The 24,490-nt window shown below is 40.6% G+C and overlaps 1 protein-coding gene across 6 annotated transcripts in view; it reads right to left on the bottom strand.

The window, feature by feature from the left end:
- The window catches only part of CCNY (cyclin Y), a 317,495-nt gene that overhangs the window by 3,904 nt on the left and 289,101 nt on the right, over positions 1-24,490 (bottom strand). For all 6 annotated transcript variants that reach the window (XM_019834206.3, XM_045061122.1, XM_019834207.3 and 3 more), the window contains 2 exons: positions 11,786-11,952; positions 2,759-2,921 (listed from right to left, as the gene is read on the bottom strand). In XM_019834206.3, the coding sequence (XP_019689765.1) occupies positions 2,759-2,921; positions 11,786-11,952 (330 nt within the window). The remainder of the gene's footprint in view (positions 1-2,758; positions 2,922-11,785; positions 11,953-24,490) is intronic.

Raw genomic sequence — 24,490 nt, 5'->3', positions numbered from 1 at the left:
AACCCCCATCACCTAAGCCTGAGCTTGCTCCCAGCTGCAGGTTTTGCAGCATCTCTTCCCTCAGCCTGGAGGTTTCTGCAAGGCTAAGACGTCCCATGCTAAAATCCTCATGCAAACACGGCCCACTCAGTGAGGCCACTGACCACAGCAACTCCCCACCTTTCTTCTATTTTACTCCCCTTCTAACATACTAGCCAGTTTATTATGTTTACTGTTTACTGTCCGTGTCCTCCCAGCAGAATATAAACTCCAAAAGGGCAGGTTCTGTTAGTTTTGTTCTTGATGGTGCCTGGTAACCAGTGTCGAGTATCAGAAGACCCTAAGTGAGTATGTGTAAATATGTGTCAAATGGATGTGTGAGTTCCAATCGAGATATGCACATAACAGAGGCATGCACATAACAGGGAATGCTCAAAGTATTGGAAACACAGGGTACTGTGTTTATTCTTGTTTATTCTCCAAAATAAAATGATTCTCGTTTAGTTTCCAAAACCCACCAAGTGCACTTTAGAACAGCAACTCCAGTGGCAGCAGGAGGAATGGACTGGAGGGGAGAGATGGGAGCTGAGGATGTCTTCCTCCAAATGACAGATGAATGAGGGCAAATGACAGATGAATGAGGGCTATAGCACTGAGAATTCCTCATGTGAAATATATTTCATATACATAATATAGATGACATACTCAAAGACAAAATCAGATTCTTTACAGACATTAGAGCAATGATTTTTGAAAGTAAATAATTTTCATTTATTTAAACATTTTGAGATTACCATCTGTTGTTTCTTAGCTTACAAACAGTACATGGATCTGAATGTTACACCATAATAATGAATTTGCAATGTACTATCTTATTCTAGATTTCATTATGCAAGCTCTTTGCTTTACTCCCATCTCCTACATGCATTCAGAGATACTAATTTATTTCAAAGAGAAGTGACCAGGCTAATGAGAAGACCACTTTGCATTTGCCTTGGTTCCTGGTGTGCTCTTATTTCTACACTTTACCCTGCAACTAACATGTCAAGTCAGCCATTTGGCGGTTCATCTGAGCAGGCACAGAACTTCAGGTAACAGCAACTTCTAATATGTCTCACTCCTCCTCGCTTTCCATGACGGGATTCAGGCTTGCTAACCAGATGGACTAACAGGGATGCTGGAGTCTGGAAAATAATGAAATCTCCTTCCTGAAAAATTATTTCAAAGGCATGCCAACTGCTTTTCCAGATGGTGCCTTGTCCAGCCCTACAAAGGAGGGAAGGCCTGCATCTTAGGAAGCTCCGATTCTTGGGAGAAGAGAGTCTTGTCAGGACTACTGACTTCCTCCGCCCAGCGAGCCCATGGAGCAGTTGGCCCCAGGAGCAGGCGAGTGCTCCCTCTTCCCAATTGGATAACCTGCTGGAGTTACCAGCAGGCACCAACTGCTCCAGTCTCAGCCTATGTGCCCACGACTTGGCTGACGTGCCACACAAGATACTGTCCCTCAGAGAACCACAGACCAGTGGCTCCTCTCCTTGGCATGAGAGGAGCCACTGGGCACTAGGGCTTCCAGAGCCTGCTGTCCAGGCTGAAACGGCTCTCATGTGCCGTGAAATCAAATTCTATTTCATATGTGTGCTCATGAAAGTCTGACAACATTTGCCTTGGAGCATATCCTTCAGAGGAAGGGTTTTCCATTTCTTGCTCAAGAGAAATGGAAGAAGACTTAAATGAGAAGTTGCATCCTAATGGCTTGTACACAATTACAGCAGGTGGCAGAGTTCTGAAAACCTCACTGGCTTTTTATTTTAAATGCAGTGCTCTGCATTCAGTTGTTTCCATAGTTTTACTATGTTTCTTCTGGGGATTAGCATATTATTTACCTTTTACAATTTTAGTTAAAATTTTTGTTTTGTTAAGTTTGCAATCCATAATGATCTCTTCCCCACTACCTCTACACTTTGTTTTGTTCATAGCTAAACCTGTTAGACCACTCTGGCCATCCTGATCCTGTACTGAATAGGGGATAACGTTTCACTCAGACTGGACAATGGGGCAGGCAGCACAGACTTCTTGGGTGTCACCAAGCTTGGGACATGATTATAACATCCATTGCTTTGATCAAAGGTTCTATGGAATAAGACACAACAGTGCTTGAGGACGAAGTTACAGAGGGCCTCAGCCCCCCCTCTCTGGAAGGAGGCGCTTCACCAGTGGTCCTTCTTATCACCCCACTCCTTTCCATCCAATCGAATAGTCAGATGGGAAGAGGTTGGTGCAAATATGAAGCTGAGCTACAAAAGTCATACTGCTGAACAGTGAAGGCCCTAAATCCAGACCAATACCAATGATGCTGGCCCCAGCTCTCACTGGGTTATGGAGAAAATATTTTGAAAAAATAAAAAATAAAAAGTAGAATCAAACCTTTTGGGATTCCCAATCATTAGGGCCACCTGGTATCTTTTTCCTAATAAGAGTGCATGTCAAGAAATACTTTTTTTGTGACTTTATTTTTTTAAGAATTGGGTCTCTTTTTTTAAGATTTCAAGAATAGAATCAATGTACATCAAATAAAAACTGGTATTAAGAAGGTTATTAAAAATATGATAATATGAATTATATAGTATGAATTGACCAACTCTAAATAGAGGGTAATTTGTCCTTATTTTACAACAACACATAGTGGGAAAAATTAGCATTGTGACTTCACACTTTCCATGGTACCAAGATGATGCATCTGCAATAGTGCATAAAACCCCAGTATGTTGAAGCATCTTACCTCAAGCTTGTGAGCCCTCTCCCTGCTCAGGGGCTCCAAGGGAAAGCTCAGGTTGTTTGCTTCTGCCAGAGAACGAAGATCAAAATAATACTTGGCATAAACACTGGAAGGAACATTGATGTTGAACTGGAGCAATTCAAGAAACTGTCGTTCTAGCTCATTCCTGCAAAGCAAAGACAAAACAGCACATGTTTAGCTGCCATACCAGGCTGCATGGCCCGCCAAGGCAAGCCGCTGGAGACCAGACTCCAGAAAATTGCAACCTCCAAGGGAGAAAAGATATCTAATTAATTGCCTGATTGGACACCAGAGTTGCAGCTTAACCACTAAACTGGTATTAAAAACCGAATGATCGAGTGCCCAGAAGGATGAGGCCTGATTAACTGGGATGATCACTAGGAAGTGCTTCAGGGTGATTCATTTCATTGAGACCCAACACACACACAGCGGGCTCTGGCTGCAAATCTCAGCATGAACCATCACATAAGGGGCAGATGAAGCAGTCAAGGGCTGTCAAGTGAAGTCTGGTGAGGGCCTGAGACAGGAGCCCACGGGAAAGTCACTGTTAGCCTAGAGGCCTACCTTTCCTCAGTGGCTCTTCCTTGCCTCCTGAGAACAGTGGAGGAGCTGCTCTAGGGGCTTTCTTCCGCAAAGCAGGGGGCGGGAGAGTGAATCACAGCCCTGGACTTGCAAAAAAGGGGACTTCCCAACCCAGAACAATGAAGGCAGCAGTTCCCAAACCTGAGCATGCATCTGGTCATGTGGAGGGCTTAACACAGACTGCAGAGTCCACCCCATCCTCTGGCTCAGGGGGTATGAGAATGTGCCTTTCTAACAAGCTCCCACGAGATGCTGATGCAGCTGGTCCCAGCCCATGCTTCTAGACCTACTCACTTACAGGGATTGGTCACAGGTATTAAGATCCATCTGGCTCACCCATCTATATAGTTGGGTGAAAATGAATGATGGGAAGTCAGAATAAATGATAAAACATCTATTTGGAGAACTTTCCCATATCAATTATCTTTTAGATCAGGTTCATTTCTTGCTAGTTACTATCTGGAAGGAGAAAAGTCCTTGGTGATGGATCTGTCTGTTGAGCACTGGTCCTGGGTTGGGCACACAGTTTCAGCGTCACACCCTGTGCTCCCAAGCACACTACACAGCCCTCTATTTCTGTCCATCACACTTCACTCCAAGTGTCACCTTAACTCAGCCTCCTCTACCTGTCTCCTCAGAGACGGAAACTGTGACATCGGAGTTTACATACCTGGCCCCTAGCACAATGCCTGACAATTAGTGCTCAATAATTCATGTTACTGAATGGAACAGACCAAGCTCAGCCTGGGTAGAGAGACAGAGGAAGGCTTCCACAGAAGTAACAGATGAACTGAGTTTGGGAAATGCAGAGCTCTGGTGGAGAGGAAGAAGGGTGGGGGCAGGGTAATTCTGGCAGGGAGTGGGGGACAGGATACCTGATCACCATCTCCCGTGACTGAAGCTGAAGGCTGATGAACCAACCCTGTCCCACGTGCCAGGTCTCCCCGGTCCTAAGCCCTGACCCCACCTCCGCTGACTCCACCAAACGCCAAGCCACCCAATTCTGGCTCCTGTATATACAGACACCAGATTTTCTGCAATCTCAAACTAACGTAGCACCATCCTGTCCCCACAGTGTACCCTAGTCCCAGTCTGTTCCTGGTGTCACCTCACTAAGCCATCAGAGACTGAGGGGGACTCTGTCCCAGTCTCATGCTGCTGTGACAACAGGGGCCAGGAGCACTGAGGTGACAGGGAAGGAAGCAAGGATTTGAGCAAGGGCAGGCGGCTTTAGAGATGAAAGGTACTGGGAAAATGAGTTAAGAAATGTCAGCAAGTTGCTAGTGAAGGTCTGAGGGCTTCAGATGGGAACATGGAAAAGTCACATTCAGATCTTTTCATCAGAGAAACAGCATAACTGCATTATGTTTCTAGACAGTCCAGTGAAGGTGGTGAGCTCCAAATGTGCATATTGTACTAAATTTTATTCTTTTCAAGAGTCTAAATTACTGACTTATTTGGGATAATTTTTACTTCAAATAACTTTTATTTATGCCTCCCTTAAGTGAGATGTAACAAAGATCATCCTGTGAAATACCGGAACTTAGCTAAGATTTTAATAAAACAAGAGAGCCAAAAATACTGCTAAGGCCAGAAGTGCCAAAACAAATGGGCTTGAAGGAGCTTTCCTGGGGGATGGTGGGAGCTGCCTGGGGACAGACTGCCGTCTGGTGGCCGAAGGTACCACTGCAGCTCTTACTCTCCTGATGCTAAGAAAACCTTGTCTTTTTAATTCTGTAAGAAAGCTAGTCTGTTAATCCTGCCCCAAATGGTATATAGATAGCAATGATTCTTGTTGAGGGTATACACTCTGATTAGAGTCAAGAGGAATCTTTTTTTGGACAAGATGGCATTCTCTCCAAGGTTCCTTGGGAAAAAAGAACAGCCTTTCTTCAGGCTGCTCTTGGATTTTTTTTTTTTTTTTAAGTTCTGAGGGAAATATGGACTTTACAGCTGTTGTGCTAAGGCAAGATTTAGAAAATAAAAATAATTCCTTAAATCTGAACTTCCAAACTGTAGTAGTACATCTTACAGGGACATGCAACAACTTTCTATGTGATAAGTCATAATAATAACAGTGGGGCGCTTGGGTGGCTCAGTCAGTTAAGCGTCCAACTCTGTGCTGAGAGCATGGAGCCTGCTTGGGATTCTGTTTCCCTCTTTCTCTGCCCCTTCTCTGCTCACACGTGCTCACTCTCTCCCCCAAAATAAATAAATAAACTTAAAAAAAAATACTAATAGTGACACGGAAAGAATGGGCTTGATGGATTTACTGCCCTCAAATGAATAATCATGAGAAAAACAGTTCTGCTGTAAAATTTTACAAGAAATAAACTCAAGTCAATACACAAAACATATGTTCAGAAATATGTTATATTAGATCAAAACTGTAAAGAAACCCTGAATTCACACAAGTTAGCAACTTACAAAGGGGCTTCTAAAACAGAGTAAGGAGAGTTGTTTTGAATATCTAAACATTTATCATCTGTCCGCTTTTCTAGAAAAACAGGTTCACTTTAGAAACCAGCCACCCACAGTCTAGCAATCCCATTTCTGGCTATATACCTGCCAAAAGAACTGAATGCAGGGACTCAAGGAGATATTTGCACCCTGTGTTCATGGCAGCATTATTCACAATAGCCAAGAGGTAGAAGCAGTGCAAGTGTCCAAGTGTCTACTGATGGATGAGTGGATAAATACTGTATGTACACAGACTAGAATATTTTCAACTTTAAAAAAGAAGGAAATTCCAATATGTGCTACTATGTAGATGAATCTTGAGGATATTATGCTAGGTGAAATAAGCCAGTCACAAAAAGAGGAATACTGTGTGATTCTACCTAAATGAAGTATCTAGAGTAGTGAAATTTATAGAGACAAGGCAGCATGATGGCTGCCAGGCCCTGGGGGAAGGTGAAATGGGAACTTACTATTTTATAGTTTCTGTATCCATTACCAGAGTTTCTAGTTGGTGATGGTTGTACAACAATGTGAATGTACTTAATGCCACAGAACTACACACTTAGAAATGTTAAAGCAGTGAATTCTATGTCATGTATATTTTATCACAATTAAAACCAAAAACCAAAGACCAGGTACCCTACACCTATGGAGGTTTTGAGGATTTGCTCTGCGCCTCTATCTGCTCTGCAGCACTAAGACAAGTCTCTTGGCTTCTCCTTGAGATTCCTTTGTTTACATATGAAAATGACTCTTACTAGGTTATTGCAAAACAAAAACAAAACAACCCAAAGTGTAATTTTTTTGACAGCATTTTTGCCTATCAAAGTTCATCATCCTCTTTCCCATCCACAGCAGTTGTCATTAGGTGCTCAATGTTGACCTACAACGGTGTGACCACTTACTGTTAACAAGACAGAAAGAGACCTACTGGCCCATGGCCCTGTCTTGCTGCACAACATCAGCCTGAGCCTAAAGTCTGATGTTGGTGGCCCTGAGTGTTCTACCCACAAGTTTCAGGGTTACTTGTCTTACAATGTTCTTCAACGTACATTCCCAGCCACTTGCCCACATGGTCAGCTGCCTTCCAAGCCAGAACCCCACTGTCCCTTGAAAGGGGCTCCAAGTCACGTTCCTTACTGTTAGATGGTTCTTTGGCTGGAAATGAACCTGTGCACAGAAAGGTCACATCAGGATGCTAGAACACAGGCAAGGCCAGCAACCGAGAGAAGGGTACAGAGGGAGACAGAAGGATGCCTGGAAGTACAACACATTTTATAAAGCTTTCCATCTGCAACTTGTGAATCCTCTTCCTGCTAAGGAGCTCCAAAGGAAAGCTCAGATTGCCTCTACCAGGAAATGAACACTAGCTACTGACATAACACTGACACACTGTGAAGTGCCATAGCTCTTAGCTTCCAGTGATATCCCACAATGCTCCTTCTCCATAGACAGGGGTACCTAGAAGCCATTTTCTCCCCAAGCTCATAGAGATTTCCTGGAAAAGACTGAAATCAAGCACTCATTTTAAAAAGTCCCAACAGTAAATCTACAATTCTGTATAGATGCTACAAAATCACTTAAAGCTCCTATCTCTACAAGCTTGTTCAGCAACACACACCTCCGAATGGCTTCTTGACCACATTGGATTTCATTCCTTCTTTCAATAATGTTTACTGGATGTATTTGTTTGCTAAGGCTGCTATAACAAAATAGCACAAGACTGTCTAATCTCTTAGAGGGCACATCATATTGGATTAAGGTCCATTCTAATGACCTCATTCTGACTTAATTAATTCTTTAAACACTTTATCTCCAAATATGGTTACATGTTGAGGTACTAGAGGTTAGGCCTTCACATATGCATTCGAGAGAGAAGGCCCTCAACCCTTCTGGTCCACCTCACGTGCAGAATACATTCACCCAATCCCAAAAGTCCAAAAGTCTTAACCCCTTCCAGCATCAACTCCAAGTCCAAAATCTCATCTAAATCTCATCTAAATCAGACATGGGTGAGGCTGGAGGTATGATTCATCCTGAGGCAAAATTCCTCTCCAGGTTTGCACCTGTGAAACCAGACAAGTATCTGCTTCCAAAGTACAATGGTTGCACAGGCATTCCCATTACAAAAGGGAGAAATTAAAAAGTAGAAAGGGGTCTTGGGTCTCAAGCAAGTCTGAAATCTAGCAGGGCAAATGCATTAGATCTTAAGGCTTGAGAATAATCTTCAGCTGATGCTCTATCACCCAGTCTGCTGAGGTGGCAGCAGCCCCACCTCCTCTGGCCAGGAGAAGGCAGCTTCAGTGTCCCCAGACCTGTACCTGCTGTGCCTATGGTGGCAAAGGCAGCCCTGCCAGTTTCCAAACTGTCTTCAGGGTCATTTTTCCCCTTTTTTGAAGACTAACACTTCACAGCAAGACAGCTCTGTTGGTCCATCTGGTAGAATCCCAGAAGTCTGACAGCCTTCCTTCATTTTGTCCTGTCTCTGTTCACTTTAGTGTAAGCTGGCAACATGTCTGCTGAGATGGTTGATCTGATCACTGAGCCACTCTTGTAATCCCTTTGGCAAACACTGTCCAGCCATACCCTTACTCTTCTCTCCAGAGCACACTTTCTCATTCTTTGCAAAAGGGATAGGCAGAGATTAGAAAATTTGAATTTTTCCAAATCTTCAACATCTGGTCCCTTCTTACCTAAAAATTCCTTCTTCAATTTCTCTCTCCTCAGCTTTTATTAAAAGCAGCAAGGATAAACCAGGAAGCACCTTTAACATTCTGCTTAAAAATCTCCTCAGCTAGGGGCGCCTTGGTGGCTAAGTCAGTTAAGTGTCCAACACTTGATTTCAGCTCAGGTCATGGTCTTGGGGTTCGTGGGATGGAGCCCCGCGTTGGGCTCTGCACTGATGGTGTGGAGCCCACGTGGGATTCATTCTCTCTCTCTCTCTCTTTCTTCTCTCCCTCCCTCCCTGCCCCACTTGTGCTCTTCTCTCTCAAAATAAAAAAATAAAAATAAAATAAACTTTAAAAAATCTCCTCAGCTAAATATTCAAATTTGTTCCTTGAATGTTCTACTCTCCACAAATACTAGAACACAACTTGGCCAAGTTCTCTGCCACTTTATAACAAGTATTACCCTTAGCCCAGTGTCCAATAGCATGCTTCTCATTTCTGTCCGATACCTCACTTCAGAAGCACCTTTCGCATTTGTATTTCTAGCAACATTCCACATTCTGTTGGTGGTCATACATGTATACTCTAAGGTGAGAGAGGCTTCCTCTAAAGCGAGAGAGGCTTCCTCTAAAGCTCTCCTCTTCCTGAGTCCTCATCACAACCACCTTTAACAACCATATTGCTACTAACAATCTCTTCAGGGTAATCTAGGGATTTTCTAACATGTGCCTCAGAACTCTTGTAGCTTCTACCCATTGCCCAGTTGCAAAGCCAGTTCAGCATCTTAGGTATTTATTACAGCAGCACCCGACTTCCCAGTATCAAAATCTGTCCCAATCTACTGGGGCTGCCATAATAAAATACCATAGACTGGGGGACTTAAACAACAGAAATTCATTTCCTCACAGTTCTGGGGGCTAGAAGGCCAAGGTCAAGGTGACAGCAAGGTTGGTTTCTTCTAAAGCCTCTTTCTTGCTTGCAGATGGTCATCTTCTTTCTGTGTCCTCACATGGCTGTCCTTCTGCCTATGCTGTGACCCACCCTAATGATCCCATTTAACTTAATTACCTCTTGAATGACCTTCTCTCCAATACAGATACATTCTGAGTCCTGGGGGTTAACTTCAACACAGGATTTTGACAGAACACAATTCGGCCCATAACACTGGGTATCTGTTGCAGCGCTCGGAGGAGCGCTGGTCTTCATGCTGGCATATGTGCTCCCTTACAACACACAAAGCGTTCCGAGTACGCCTAAAAATACAACTGCATTAGGGAACAGATTTCTAGACCTGTATCTTTCATTTCTCATTCTTTAAAGTGACTTCCCCAAGAACACACCAAGTGTGTGGGTTCTCCTTTTGGCTCCTCCTTTCCCACTCCTCTGCTCTGGGAGAGAAAGGCAGGCCACCACCAGCCCTTACTGAGGCTCACTGTCCTGGAAGGAAAAGCCTGCATGGCCATGGCAGGGCAAACATGTGATTACCAAGCATCTGCTCTTTTTATCTTCCTGTGAACTGCCCTCCTCCCCATTGAGGTCCTAGGCCCTTATCCCATTCCTTAGCTCAGGATGGCATACAAGTCTCACTTGCCTGACTGCCTGTGAGTCCCATATTTTTATGGGGCTCCCATATGTGCAAAATAGAATGTGTTTTTCTCCTGTTTATTTGTCTTACATCAATTTAATTATCAGACCAAACAACCTAACAAGGGAAGAAGGGAAAGTTTTTCCTCCCTTATACATACATCATCAGCACAAACAAGAAAATGACAACCATGACGTCATTCCCACAGCACACAATCCAGTGTCAAATGATGTCAAGAAGTTGAGAGAGTAACTCCCAATAAAGGAAACAAGTCAGCACTTCTTACCACCTTGCACCCTCCTTTGTGGTCTGAATAACAATTACTTTAGTAGCTGTTTACACATTGAAATAGAATCAAGATTAATTTTCCTTACTATCAAAAACTTATTTAGACTTTTCTTACTTTTTATAAGAATTAGAGACACAGGAAGGAGTTTTTAGGTCTATAGCAGAAATAAGCTCTGCAACAAAAGACCTACGAATATAAACAAGTGTGCTTCACAGGGTACCACAAAAATGAGGTGCCATCAAATCAGTAACCAGAGGCAAGAAGGGCGCTAGGTGGTGATATGTCCACATGACACCCCCACAATGGAACCGTGAGGGTTCCGCATCTCCAGGATTATTGGGTCTAGGGAATGGAGGTAGCCTGACACAGCTGGGAACCTCCTCCAGCCTAAAGCTTTCTCAAGGAAGCTGAACGAACATGAGAAGACTTTCAGCAAGAAGAGTGTCAGAAATGCCTAAAAACCATAAGGAACTGTAAACAGTTCATCCTGATTGTTTTACAGAACAGCTCCTTTCTTCTCTAAGAGGCTTTAAATCTATTTCCTGTATTCCCAGATCCCAGAAATCCCAGATTATAGGCCTGCAGGTCTCCTGTTAACAATCCTCACCTCAATCTATGGACTGAATCATCTGGGAAATCCTAACGCTGCCCTGAGAGCTGTGGGAGTGGATGCCCCCCACCCTCAAAGCTTGTGACACTTCACTGAGCTGGGGCTCTGAGACCAGCTGGAGGAGAAATGCAGCCCAAATGAGACATATGAAAGGGCTCATGAACAAAACGCTGTTTTTAAGCAACTGAACTTGCAAATTCTCTCTGAAACTAAATAGAAACAGATAGTATTTTAGCTCTTCTGCTTTTTGGGTTAGGCTGTTGGTATGGAGCACTGTTATTGGTCTGCAGTGAGATACAGAGCCAGAACAAAATCCATCACAGCTTACGGCATTAGTCAACACCTGTCTTATTTATTTATTTTATTATTTTAAATTTTATTTTTGAGAGAGAGGGTGGGGGAGGGGCAGAGAGGGAGACAGACTATCCAAAGCAGGCTCTACGCTGATAGCAGAAGCTCAACGTAGGGCTCAAACTCATGAGCCATGAGATCATAACCTGAGTCGAAGTCGACCTAAGCGCCCTAGTCTACACCTTCTAAAATTAAGGTAAAGGAATGTTTGCCTAGAATATAAATACAGTTTCAGAAATTAGTTTTACAAAATCAAAAAGTGTAACCAGTGCCTGCTCATGATCCCCAATGAAGTGGAGTACAGGTTTTTGCATGTAATATTCCACAAGTGTGTCCTTGTTGTGCCCACTCACAAGAGACATTTAGTCAAATTCACTCACTCCATACCATACAGACTATTCAGAAGGGATGTGGTTCCTACCCAAACTGTGCCTCACTCCCCAACCCCAATACACACACTCACATGTCCTCCACCGTAATGTCTTTCAGGATCTGGCAGTAATCCACATTCCACACAGCCTGGTCATCCCAAACCTTGGAGGCCAAAAGGATCGCCCCTAGAACAATCCGCTTCCAGTTGGCCGGACAGATGTCTATCTCTGCGTATGTTAAAAGTCTTTCAAGGTATACCTGGGAAGACATGAAAATGCCAGAAGTAAAGGACTTGAGCTGTTTTGTCCTACCTGCTAGCACACATAAATTCTAAAACGGACTCCGTTTCACCAGCCTTTAAACAAATATATCATCTGATCATACTTATTTTTAAAGAGTCAAAGAGCTCAGCTAGTCTAATGTAAAACAGACACATGCTGTAATTGAACAGTGTGGATGTAGCTGTATCTTAAAAGACTCTAAGGTAGGAGCAAATTCCAGGTACCACAGGTTAATTTCTTACTCTATCAGCTATGATATCAATATAAATTCAACAAAAACAATATAAATTTCAATGAACAATGTAAATGGAACAAACTTATGTTTCTATATGTAAACTTTTTATTTTGAGGCAAGTGTAGATCTAAATACAATGTTGATAAACCTATTTTTTATTATTGTGCTAAAATATACATAAAATTTACCACTTAACCATTTTTAAGTGTACAGTACTGTAGCACTAAGTACATTCACACTGTTGTAAAATCACCAGCCATCTGTATTTCCAGAGCTTTTTCACCATCCTAAATTAAAACTCTACCTACTAAACAACTCCCTGTTCCCCCTCCCCCCAGCCTTTGGCAACCACTATTCTACTTTGTCTCCATGAATCTGACTACTCTAGGAATCATTCAATACTTGTCTTTTTGTTCTGGCTTTTTTCACTGGGGACATGGCAGTGGAGCCGACAGTCCTATCCCCGAGTCCAGTGACCCCAATAACCAAGAAGGTGGGGCTGCTGTAGGAGACTTCGAGGCTTCCTGAGATGGGGAGCCCTCGTGGGGGAAAGGCAGTTACAGGTGGACGTTTTATGTCTGAGACACCCCAGAGGATGCCATCCGTGCAGGAAGTGCACTCGCCTTTGTAAAGTTCAAAGGAAACAGCATTCAGATAAGAAATGCGAGTGTCTGTGACACACAAAACAGAATTAAGCATGGATACGATGACCTGGGGATACAGCTTAGGAGAGAGGAAAAAAAAGGGCCAGGTCAGAGCCTTAAGAGCCCCTCCTGTTTTAACATCTGGAGAGAGGGTGAAGGAGCAGCGAAGAAGTAAAATCTACAATGTTCTGTGCTTAAGATGTGTATACTTTGAAGAAGAAGCTACAAAACAAACCTAGGTGTTTCTAAGTGCTGAATTAGGCTTACAATATTACACAGGTGTTAAAGAAAGAAACGGAAGTGGTCCCTTTCACAGTGAAAAATAAAATTAAAGATGTGAAAACACTTCAGGCAGTGCCTGTGTGGGTAGAGAGGAGCAGGGGAGGCGAAGGGGTGAAACAGGAGGGAGAATAGGGAGAGAGAGGGAAAGAGGGCAAGAGAAGGAGTGGGGAGAAAGAGAAGAAGGGAGGGAAAGAGGAAGAAATGATCCTTAATGGAAGCAAAACTCCAGGCCGATCAAGAAAAGTCAGACCATCAGCTCGCAGCTCCTCCACAGAGTCTCCTGTGGTTCTCTTGATCCCTAAATCACAGGCAGAGGAGAGTCATATGCTTCCTCCAAAGCAGCAGAAGTCATGGCTTCTTTTGCCAGTTTGTACTGGTCAATTGTCTGGGAAGTTTGGAGGAGGGTTCAGAATGTTTTCTCTTCCACTGAAATAGGAGTTTTGCCAAGATGGGGTGGTGGCTGGCACTCAAATGTTTGCTGAATGAGTAAATAGATGAACAATGGTTCTTTTGCTTTAGAAAGGTTACTGTTCTGTTTTTAGTGCTTTATTAATGAAAAAATAATTTTTTAAATCTTAAAAACCTAGATTCTTATAGGTCATCTCAGATACCAGGTATTCCTCAGAACAGATGAGGGGCACTATACTAAAAGACAAAATCATGAGACGAAATTACTAACATATTTCAAATCCCAAAGACAAAATAGCCAATAAACTGTTAAGAAGAAATCCAGTCCTAAATGTACTGAAAGTAATAAAATAGGAAACCATTACAGGTCAAGTCTACTTTGACTTACCCCAAATTAGTTTGGGTGACCCTCCCATTCACTCCCATTGCTGTGTTTTTCTCAGTATAGCATATGTAGTTGCCTCACCAGTCTCTCCACCTAGTAAGCCACAAATTCCCAGAGGACAAGGACTGCATCTCATTCCCACTGTGTGCCCAGAATCTAGCACAATGCTCGGACAGGGTGTGACCTCAGGCTGCTTGCTTAACAGACACATCATCCTGCAGAATAAGGAATAGCATCTACAGAAGAGCTTTGGCTCTGGAATAAAGCAACAGGAGGGTACATTTTAGTGTAGGAGATTTAGGGAAGAAAATAATCACAAGAAAGGGAACTGCATTTATGAAGGCAGAGTGGACTTAAAGGTAAAACTGAGTGCTTGGTTTGTAAGAGAGGTGCAGTGGTGAACAAGGAAGTTCAGAGGACACAGCCCCAGGGAGACAGGGTCCACTCTGCTGTGCCAAGTGCAGAAAGTCAAAAAGGCTTTCAAGTAAGCCCCAGGAAGTCACAAAACATGGCATTCTAACTGCATCCTATGGACCTTTGTGGGAGCTTCCAAATCTCTCTCACTGAACAGTAGCATGACATAGCATTTCGCTGTGACAACTACTGGTGAAAACAAGTAGGTGATTGAATAGAGCTCAATGATCTTTTCAATTTTTGAAGATTTTAGTTTTTAATGGCATTGATTATATTAAATGAACAAAATGAGTGAGCTAATGTTTAGATCGTGACTTTTATTTGTGTGAAAATTAATTCTTCAGGTAAAGATCGAGGCCAGGTCAAGCAGAATTTCAGCCAGATTCTGTCTGTCCTTGGGACCCCAGATTGTGTATTTTAAGGCTGACAACTAACTCTTTTCATTTTCCATCAAGAGGAGCTACACTTGCAGTGGGCATAGCATAATGTATAAACTTGTCAAATCATTATGTTGTACACTTGACACTAATGTAACATAGTGTGTCAACTATACTCAAAAGAATTAAAAAGTAGAATCATAAAATGTGTAATAAAAGTGAACTAAGAGCAGAAAACTAAGACTGGACCTAACTAAGCTTCCAGATTTTTAAAGCATGAGAAAAAGGAGGTTGTGAAACAACATTCACCCTACACCCTAAGACTCTACTCCTGTCCATAGATAAAGTAAGCAAATCTCTCCTAGCTCCCCACTGAAACAGATTCTCACTAGCTCAGTGCAAATGGGTGGCCACTCAATTTTCTTCTTACTTACTTTATACCATAGTTGGTAGACATTAATAAGTATGCTAGATGATATTTAAGATAATATTTAACGCTAAGGAGAAAGGGGAACCCTGTTACATTGCTGATGGGAATGCAAACTGCTATAGCCACTCTGGAAAACAGTATGGAGGTTCCTCAAAAACTTAAAAATAGAACTACCCTACAACCCAGCAACTCCACTACTAGGTAGTTACCCAAAGGATACAAAAATACAGATTGAAAGGGGTACATGCACCCCAGAGCCCAAATGTCTGTTGACTGATGAATGGATAAAGATGTGGTCTGTATATACAATCTACTACTCAGCCATCAAAAAGAATGAAATTTTGCCATTTGCAACAACCTGGATACAACTAGAGGGTATTATGCTAAGCGAAATAAGTCAGAGGAAGACAAATACCATAGGATTTCACCTATATGTGGAATTTAAGAAACAAAACAGATGAACACAGGGGAAGTGGGAAAAAAGAGAGAAGGAAGCAAACCATAAGAGACTCTTAACAATAGAAAACAAATTGAGGGTTGATGGAGGGAGGTGAGGGGGTGGGCTGAAATGCATGATAGTTATTAAAGAGGGCACTTGTCAGCTCAGAGCCTGCAGCCTGCTTCGGATTCTGTCTTCCTCTCTCTCTGCCCCTCCCCCACTTGTGCTCTCTCAAAAACAAACTTTAAAAAAAAAAAGGGAGGGCACTTGTTATTGATGAGCACTGGGTGTTAATATGTAAGTGATGAATCACTAAATTCTACTCCTGGAACCAATATATGCTAACTATATGTTAACTAACTAGAATTTAAATAAAAATTTAGGGGGGAAAAAAAGGAACTTGGTTGAAATACAAATTCTCCAAAAATAAATTTAATGCTAAAAAAGAACCTAAAAAATATCATTCCATGTCTGATCTTCCATTAGGTCTAACTAAAGGAATTAGATATTACAATACACTCCATTACCAAGGGAAGCAGGTTGTTATGTTAGGAGATGAGGCATTCATAATAAGCTCCACTTAATAGCATGTAATTTAGCAGAACTTGTCAGTAAGGCCATATTCAAGGGTCAGCTGCAATTTCTTTACTAAACTCCCAGCTGGGTATTTTAATTCTCTGCCAAGTAAAATAATAATTGATATTTCCTAAACAATATTCCTAGACTATTCATTGCTAATAGGACATTCTTGCTCAATTAAATTTTCAGATTTAAATTCATGAGGACTATCCTAAGGAGTCTCTAGAAAATATAGGTTAGTGAGCAATTAGAGTTACAGAGTATTCAGTTGATCACACACAACAAAACTGTTCAAAGGCATGGGGGAGGAATAAAAAGCAAATACAAATACATATATATCAAAATCTTGATGATACTGAAATTATTCCAATCCTATTTTAAAGAGTTAATCTAGAACTCCCAAGGAAGATGGGGTAGGAGGACCCTAAGCTAACCTCCTCCCATGGATACAACTAGGTTAACACCCACATCAGCATAAATAACCCAGAAAACAACCTGAAGACTGGCAGACCAAACTTTCAACAGCTAAATGTAGACAAGAGGACACATCAAGAGGATAGCAAGGGCAGAGATGCGGTTGGGAGCCAAATGGACTTGTAGGACTGTCCCCAGGAGGGAGGGGCATGTGGGCATAGAGAGGGGAGAGAAACAGAACCTCACACCAGGGAGCTTGCAGGCGGAACTCACAGGGGAAGACAAACCCCAGTAACACTGGGCTTTGAAAACAAGAGGGGCTGAATTTTCCAACTTCTTACAATCAGTGGGGTTTAACACCACCTTCAAAATCAGTGGGTTCAGCTCTGGGAGAGCAGGGGAGTGAAAGGAAACCGAGTCTCTGCCCTTTAAACAGCACAGTAAACAGCCCCATGGAAAATAACAGCATAATAATTGCAGTATGAAAAATGCCTGGGGCATAGGGGTGGAAGATTTGTTTACTAACCTCAAGCATGTCCGGAGGGCAGAGATCCTTGGGAGACTTCTCCAGGAACAAAGGAGCCGAGGGAGGGTGGCATTTCCCTCCTGTGCTCCCCAGCATAAACACATGGACACCTGCTGGAACCGCACAGTGCAAACATTCTCCACCTAACTTGCTCACGGTGTGCCCCACACTTCCACATTCTCCTGCGGACATGCCACCTCCAGCCAGGCCTCTGCTCCAGATGTCCTCCCACAACAGACCCAAGCAAACCTTGCTAATACTGCATGTCCTGAGCCCAGGTGCTTCTGCAAATCTACCCTCTCCAACCTGGCAGGCCTCAGTCCCCGAGGCTTAGGTCCCCTACCTTAGCGGACCAGCACAAACCTTGCTAACAATGGTTGTCTGCACCTGTGTTCTCCTGCCATCTTGTCCTCTCTAATGAGGTCTGGCAGTATGCAAAGAGCCCCAACCAGGACTAGCACAACCCCAAAGTGACTGCTGACCCAGGAACAGGGAAGATAGTCACACATACCAGTTCAACTGTGGCCCCAGGAGTGGGCTGAGGGCAGACATCTGGTATGACTGCAGGTCCCCCCCCTCCACCAACAAAAATGTCTCTGGCAACAAAACAGGGAAAGCCCGCTGCTGTTCGGTGCTACTACATCTCTGGCAAATGTTTAGTCTGACTCAACTCAAGCCCAAGGCAGTCCCAGACTAGCGCACTAACAACACAGGGACTAAGCCTTTCCAAAACAGGCAAAGAGAGCCATTGTAGACAACTAGACTGAAGGCAAAAGCGGCTTAGCCACAACAGCAGGGCACACAAAACACACATGGGAGATACCCCTGAAGCGCCAGATTCTGGTGACAGAGGACATTGCACTTCAGGGCACTACAGGACCTCTTCTTCAAAAGGCCACTATTTTCAACAGCAGGAAATGTAGATGTACTTTCCTAATACATAGAAACAGACACAGAGAGACAAAATGAGGAGACAGAAGAATACGTCCCAAATGAAAGACCAGGACAAAATCATATCAAGAGACCCAAAGAAAACAGATAATAAGCATGATAGAAAATTGAAAATAACGTTCATAAAGATATTCACTGGACTTCAGAAAAGCATGCAGGACTTCAGTGAAACCCTCAACAAAGAGACAGAAAACATAAAGAAAAAAAAAAAACCAATCAGAAATGAAAAACTCAGTAACTGAAATTGAAAATACACAAGATGGAACAAATAGTAGACTGGAGAAAGTAGAACTGATGAGCAACAAGAGGACAGAGTAATGGAAAGTAATCAAGCTGAACAGGAGAGAAAAAAATAACAAAAAAATGAAAATAGGTATGGGGAATTCAGTGACAACATCAAGCATAATAACACTGCATTATAAAGATCCCAGAAAGAGAAGAGAGAGAAAAAGAGGGCAGAAAATTTATTTGAAGAAATAATAGCTGAAAACTTCTTGAATCTGGGGACGGAAACAGAAATCCAGATCCAGGAGGCATAGAGAGCCCTCAGCAAAATCAACTCAGAGATCTAGACCAAGACACACAGTAATTAAAATGGCAAAAAGTAGTAATAAAGAGAGAATGTGAAAAGCAACAAGAGAACAAAGACTGCTACATATAGGGAAACCCCATTAGGCTATCAGTAGACTTTTTAGCAGAAATTCTGCAGGCCACAAGGGAGTGGAATGATATAATCAAAGTGCTGAAAGGAAACAACCTGCAGCCAAGAATACTCCATCCAGCAAGACTATCATTCAGAATAGAGGGAGAGATAATGAGTTTCCCAGACAAACAGAAGTTAAAGGAATTCATGACCACTAAACCAGCCCTCCAAGAAATGTTAAAGGGGACTAAGGGGATTGTTTTGAATGGAAAAGAAAGACCATAAGCAAAAGTAAAAAAAAATAATAATAAAAATTAAATTAAATTAAATTAAAAAATGGCAGCACAAAAAGCAGTAAATTAAGTATATTTATAAAAATCAATCAAGGGATTCACAAAAGGATGTAAAGTATGACACCATATACCTAAAATATAACAGGGAAAGTAAAGAATGGGTTCAAACTTAAGTGATGATCAACTTCATACAGACTGCTATATGCAGAAGATGTTATATACAAATCTAATGGTAACCATAAATCAAAAACTGGTAATAGACATGCAAAAAATAGAGAAAGAAATCCAACACACAAAAGAAATCCATATCACAAAAGAAAGCCGATAAATTGAGCAAAGAGAGTAAAAGAAAGGAAAAGAGAAGAACCACAAAAACAACCATAAAACAAGTAATGGCAGTAAGTATGTAACTTTCAGTAATTACTTTGAATGTAAATGGCCTACACACTCCAGTCCAAGGACACAGGGTGACAGAATGGATAAAAAACCAAGACCCATCTATACACTGTCTACAAGAAACTCATTTCAGACCTAACAACATATGCAGATTGAAAGTGAAGGGATGGAAAAGTACTTATCATGCAAATAGAGTGAAAAGAAAGCCAAGGTAGAAATACTTACATAGGACAAAATGGAATTTAAAACAAAGGTGGTAACAAAAAACAAAAGAGGACACATTTATAAAGGGAAAAAAATCCAACAAGAAAATATAACAATTGTTAATATTTACGGACCATACATGGGAGAACCCAAACACATAAAGCAGCTAATAACAAACATAAAGGAAGTAATCAACAGTAATAACAATAGAGGATTTTAATACCCCACTCACAGCAATTGGTAAATCATCTAAACAAAAAATCAACATGGAAACTAGCTTTAAATGCAATATTGGACCAGATGAATCTAACAGATATATTCAGAATATTCCATCCTAAAACAGCAGAATACACATTCAAGTGCACATGGAACATTCTCCTGAATAGATCATACATGACGCCACAAAACAAGTCTCAACAAATTAAAAAAGATCAAAGTCATACATGCATCTTTTTTTTTTCCTAATGTGTATTTCTGAGAGAGAGAGAGATGAGCAGGGGAGGGGCAGAGAGAGAGGGAGACAAAGGATCTGAAGCAGGCTCCGCACCATTAAGAGCATCTTTTCTAACCACAGCATTATGAAATTAGAAATCAACGACAAGAAATGTTCTGGAAAGAATAGAAGTTAAAACAGGTTAGTAGACAATGAATGGGTCAACCAAGAAATCAAAGAGGAAATAAAAAAAATACATGAAGATAAATGAATTTGAAAATACAATGATCTAAAATATCTGGGATGCAGCAAAAGTTGTTCTAAGAGGGAAGTTTATAGCAATACAAACCTACCTCAAGTAGCAAGAAAACCCTCAAATAAACAACTTAAATTTACACCTAAAGGAACTAGAAAAACACGTACAAATAAAACCCCAAAACAATACGAAGAACCAAATAATAAAGATTAGAGTAGAAATAAATGCAATAGACACTAAAAAACAACAGAACAGATCAATGAACCTAGGAACTGGTTCTTTGAAAAGATCAACAAAATTGATATACCTTTAGCCAGATGCACCCCACCCCCCCCCAAAAAAAAACAGTGAGAAAGACTCATATTCAGAAATGAAAAAGGAGAAACAATAACCAACACCACAAAAATATAAAGAATTATAAGAGAATATTGTGAAATATTATAAAGCTAACAAACTGGACAATGTAGAAGAAATGGATAAATTCCTAGAAATGTATAACCTCCCAAAACTGAAACAAAAGAAGTAGAAAATTTGAACAGACCAATTATCAGCAATGAAACTGAATCAGTAAAAACTCCCAAGAAACAAAAGTTCAGGACCAGATGGCTTCACAGGTGAATTCTATCAAACATTTAAAGAAGAGTTAATATCTATTCTTTTTGAACTAATCCCCACCCCCCACAAGGAAGAAGAAGAAGAAGAAGAAGAAGAAGAAGAAGAAGAAGAAGAAGAAGAAGAAAAAGGAAAGATTCCAAATTAATTCTAGGAGACCAACATTACTCTGATTACCAAAACTAGATACAGACAACACACACAAAAAGAACTACAGGCCAGTATCTCTGATGAACACAGATGAACATAGACTCCTTAACAAAATATCAGCAAACTAACTCCAACAATACATTAAAAAAATCACTCACCACAATCAAGTGATATTTATTCCTGGGAAGCAAGGGTAGTTCAATATTTGCACATCAATCAATGTGACACATTACATTAGTAAAAGGAAGGATAAAACTTAAATGATCATTTCAAGTCATGATTAAAAACCCTCAACAAACCTCAACATAACGAAGACCACATATGAAAAACCTGCAGCTAACATCACCCTCAGCTTTTCCCCTAAGGTCAGGTACAAAACAAGAACATCATTCTCATGTTTATTCTACATAATACTAGAAGTCCTAGCCACAGCAATCAGACAACAAAAAGAAATAAAAGGCATCCAAATCGGTAAGGAAGAAGTAAAACTTACACTTTTTGCAGATGACATGATACTATCTATATACAGAAAACCTCAAAGACTCCACCAAAAAACTGCTAGAACTGATAAACAACAAATTCAGTAAAGCCACAGGGTACAAAATCAATGTACCGAAATTTGTATTGTATTTCTACATACCAAGAAGGAACCAGCAGAAAGAGAAATTAAAAATCCCATTTACAACTGCACCAAAAATAGTAAGATACTCAGGAATAAACCTACCCAAAGAGGTAAAACACCCCTACTCTGAAAACTATAAAGAAACTGAAGAAATGAAAGAAACTGAAGATGACACAAAGAAATGGGAAGACGTTCCATGCTCATGGTTGCAAGCACAAATATTGTTACATGTCTATACTATCCAAAGTAATTTACATATTTAATGCAGTCCCTATCAAAATATCAACAGCATTTTTCACAGAACTAGAACAAACAATCCTAAAATTTGTATGGAAACACAGAAGACCCCAAATAGCCAAAGCAATCGTGGAAAAGAAGAGTAAAGGTGGAAGCATCACAATTCTAGACTCCAAGTTATATTACAAAGCTGTACTAATCAAAACAGCATGGCACTGGCGCGCGCGCGCACACACACACACACACACACACACACACACACACAAAGACACATAGATCAACGGAACAGAAGACCCAGAAATAAACCCACAATTATATCGTCAATTAATCTTCAACAAAGCAGGAAAGAATATGCAGTGGGAAAAAGACAGTCTCTCCAATAAATGGTGTTGGGAAACTGGACAACCACATGCAAAAGAATGAAACAGGGCCACTTTCTTACACTATACACAAAAATAAACTCAAAATGTATTAAAGACCTAAAACCATAAAAATCTTACAAGAGAACACAGACAGTAACTTCTTTCACATCAGGCATAGCAATTCTTTTTTTTTTTTTTTTTTTTAAGATATGCCTCCTGAGTCAAGGAAAACAAAACCAAAAATAAACTCTTGGGACTACATCAAAATAAAAAGCTTCCACACAGTAAAGGAAACTATCAACAAAACTAAAAGGCAACCTACACAATGGGAGAAAATATTTGCAAGTGGCATATCTGATAAAGGGTTAGTATCAAAAATATATAAAGAACTTAGAAAAACTTCAAACCCAAAACCAAATACTCCAATCAAAAAATGGAGAGAAGACATGAACAGACATTTCTCCAAAAAAGACATACAGATGGCCAATAGACACATGAAAAGATGCTCATCATCACCTACCATCAGGGGAATGCAAATCAAAGCCGCATTGAGGTACCAACTTAAACCTGTCAGAATAGCTGAAATCAACAATACCGGAATCAACAGGTGTTGGCAAGGATGTAGAGAAAAAGGAACACTCATGCCCTTGTTGGTGGGAATGCAAACTGGTGCAGCCGATGTGGAAAACAGTATAGAGGTTCCTCAAAGTGTTAAAAATAGAAATACCCTATGATCCTGCCATCACACTACTGCATACCCAAAGCATACAAAACACTAATTCAAAGAGATACATGCACCCCAAACTTTATTGCAGCATTATTTACAATAGCCAAATTATGGAAGCAGCCTAGTGCCCCTTGATTGATGAATAAAGATGATGTGGTGTGTGTGTGTGTGTGTGTGTGTGTGTGTACATATATATATATATATATATATATATATATATGGCATATATATGTGTATTGTGTGTATGTATGTGTGTGTATATATATATATATATATATATATATTGCATGTATATGTGTGTGTATACAATGAGATATTATTCAGCCATAAAAAAGAATGAAATCTTGCCCTTTGCAATAACATGGATGGAGCCTGAGAGTATAATGCTAAGCAAAATAGGTCAGTCAGAAAAAGACAAATACCATATGATTCCACTCATATGTGGAATTTAAGAAACAAAACAAATGAGCAAAGGGAAAAAAGAGAGAGACAAACCAAGAAACAGACTCTTAATTATAGAGAACAAACTGATGGTTCCCACAGAGGAGGGGTGCTGGGTGAAACAGGTGACGGGGATTAAGGAGTGCACCTACCATGATGAGCACTTAATGATGTATGGAATTGCTGAATCACTATATTGTACACCTGAAACCACTATAATACTATAGATTAATTAACTGGAATTAAAATAAAAACTTAAAAAAAAAAGAACAAGGAAAATCTGAGAAATAATTACAGACAAGAGGAGCCTAAGGAGACATGACAACTGAATGTACTGTGGTATTCTGGATGCGATCCTGGAAAAGAAAAGGGACAATGGGTAAAAACTAAGGAAATCTGAATAAAGCATGAACTTTAGTTAATAATGTTTCAGTATCAGTTCCTTAACTGGAACAAAATATCATACAAATATTAAGCCAATAATAATGTTTCTGGATGTTATATAATATTATAGATGTAATAAACTGGGTGTGAGATATATGGGAACTCTGTACTATCTTCACAATTTTTCTATATATCTGAAATAAAACCTTACTCAAGAAAATATATCTATAAAAATTAACATACCAAACAACCTACCAAAATATATGCAATGAAACTTAGGGGGAAATTTATTAAATTCCTATATTAAAAAAGGAGTATCTCAAATCAATAACTAACCTTCCACCATAAGCTATAATTTCTTTGGTTAACTCCCACTTGGGTATTTTAATTCTCTACCAAGTGAAATAATATACAATTGATTTCTAAAGAATATCTGTAAGAAACTAGAAGAAAAAGAAGAGCAAACTAAAACTAAAGCAAGCAGTAGGAAGGAATTAATATAGAGAGGAAATAAATGAAATGGAGAATAGAAAAATAGAAAATCAATAAAACTGAATGTTGGTTCTTTAGAAAGATCACTAAAATTGATAAACCTTTAGTCAGACCAAGAAAAAAAGAAGACTGAAATTAGTAAGAGCAGAAACAAAATGAGGCATTGCGACAGATTTTAC

This window comes from Felis catus, chromosome B4 (assembly GCF_018350175.1).
Source record: "Felis catus isolate Fca126 chromosome B4, F.catus_Fca126_mat1.0, whole genome shotgun sequence".
Lineage (NCBI taxonomy): Eukaryota > Metazoa > Chordata > Mammalia > Carnivora > Felidae > Felis > Felis catus.
Note: the sequence above shows the minus strand (reverse complement) of the source record. Positions and strands in the feature narration are given on the sequence as shown.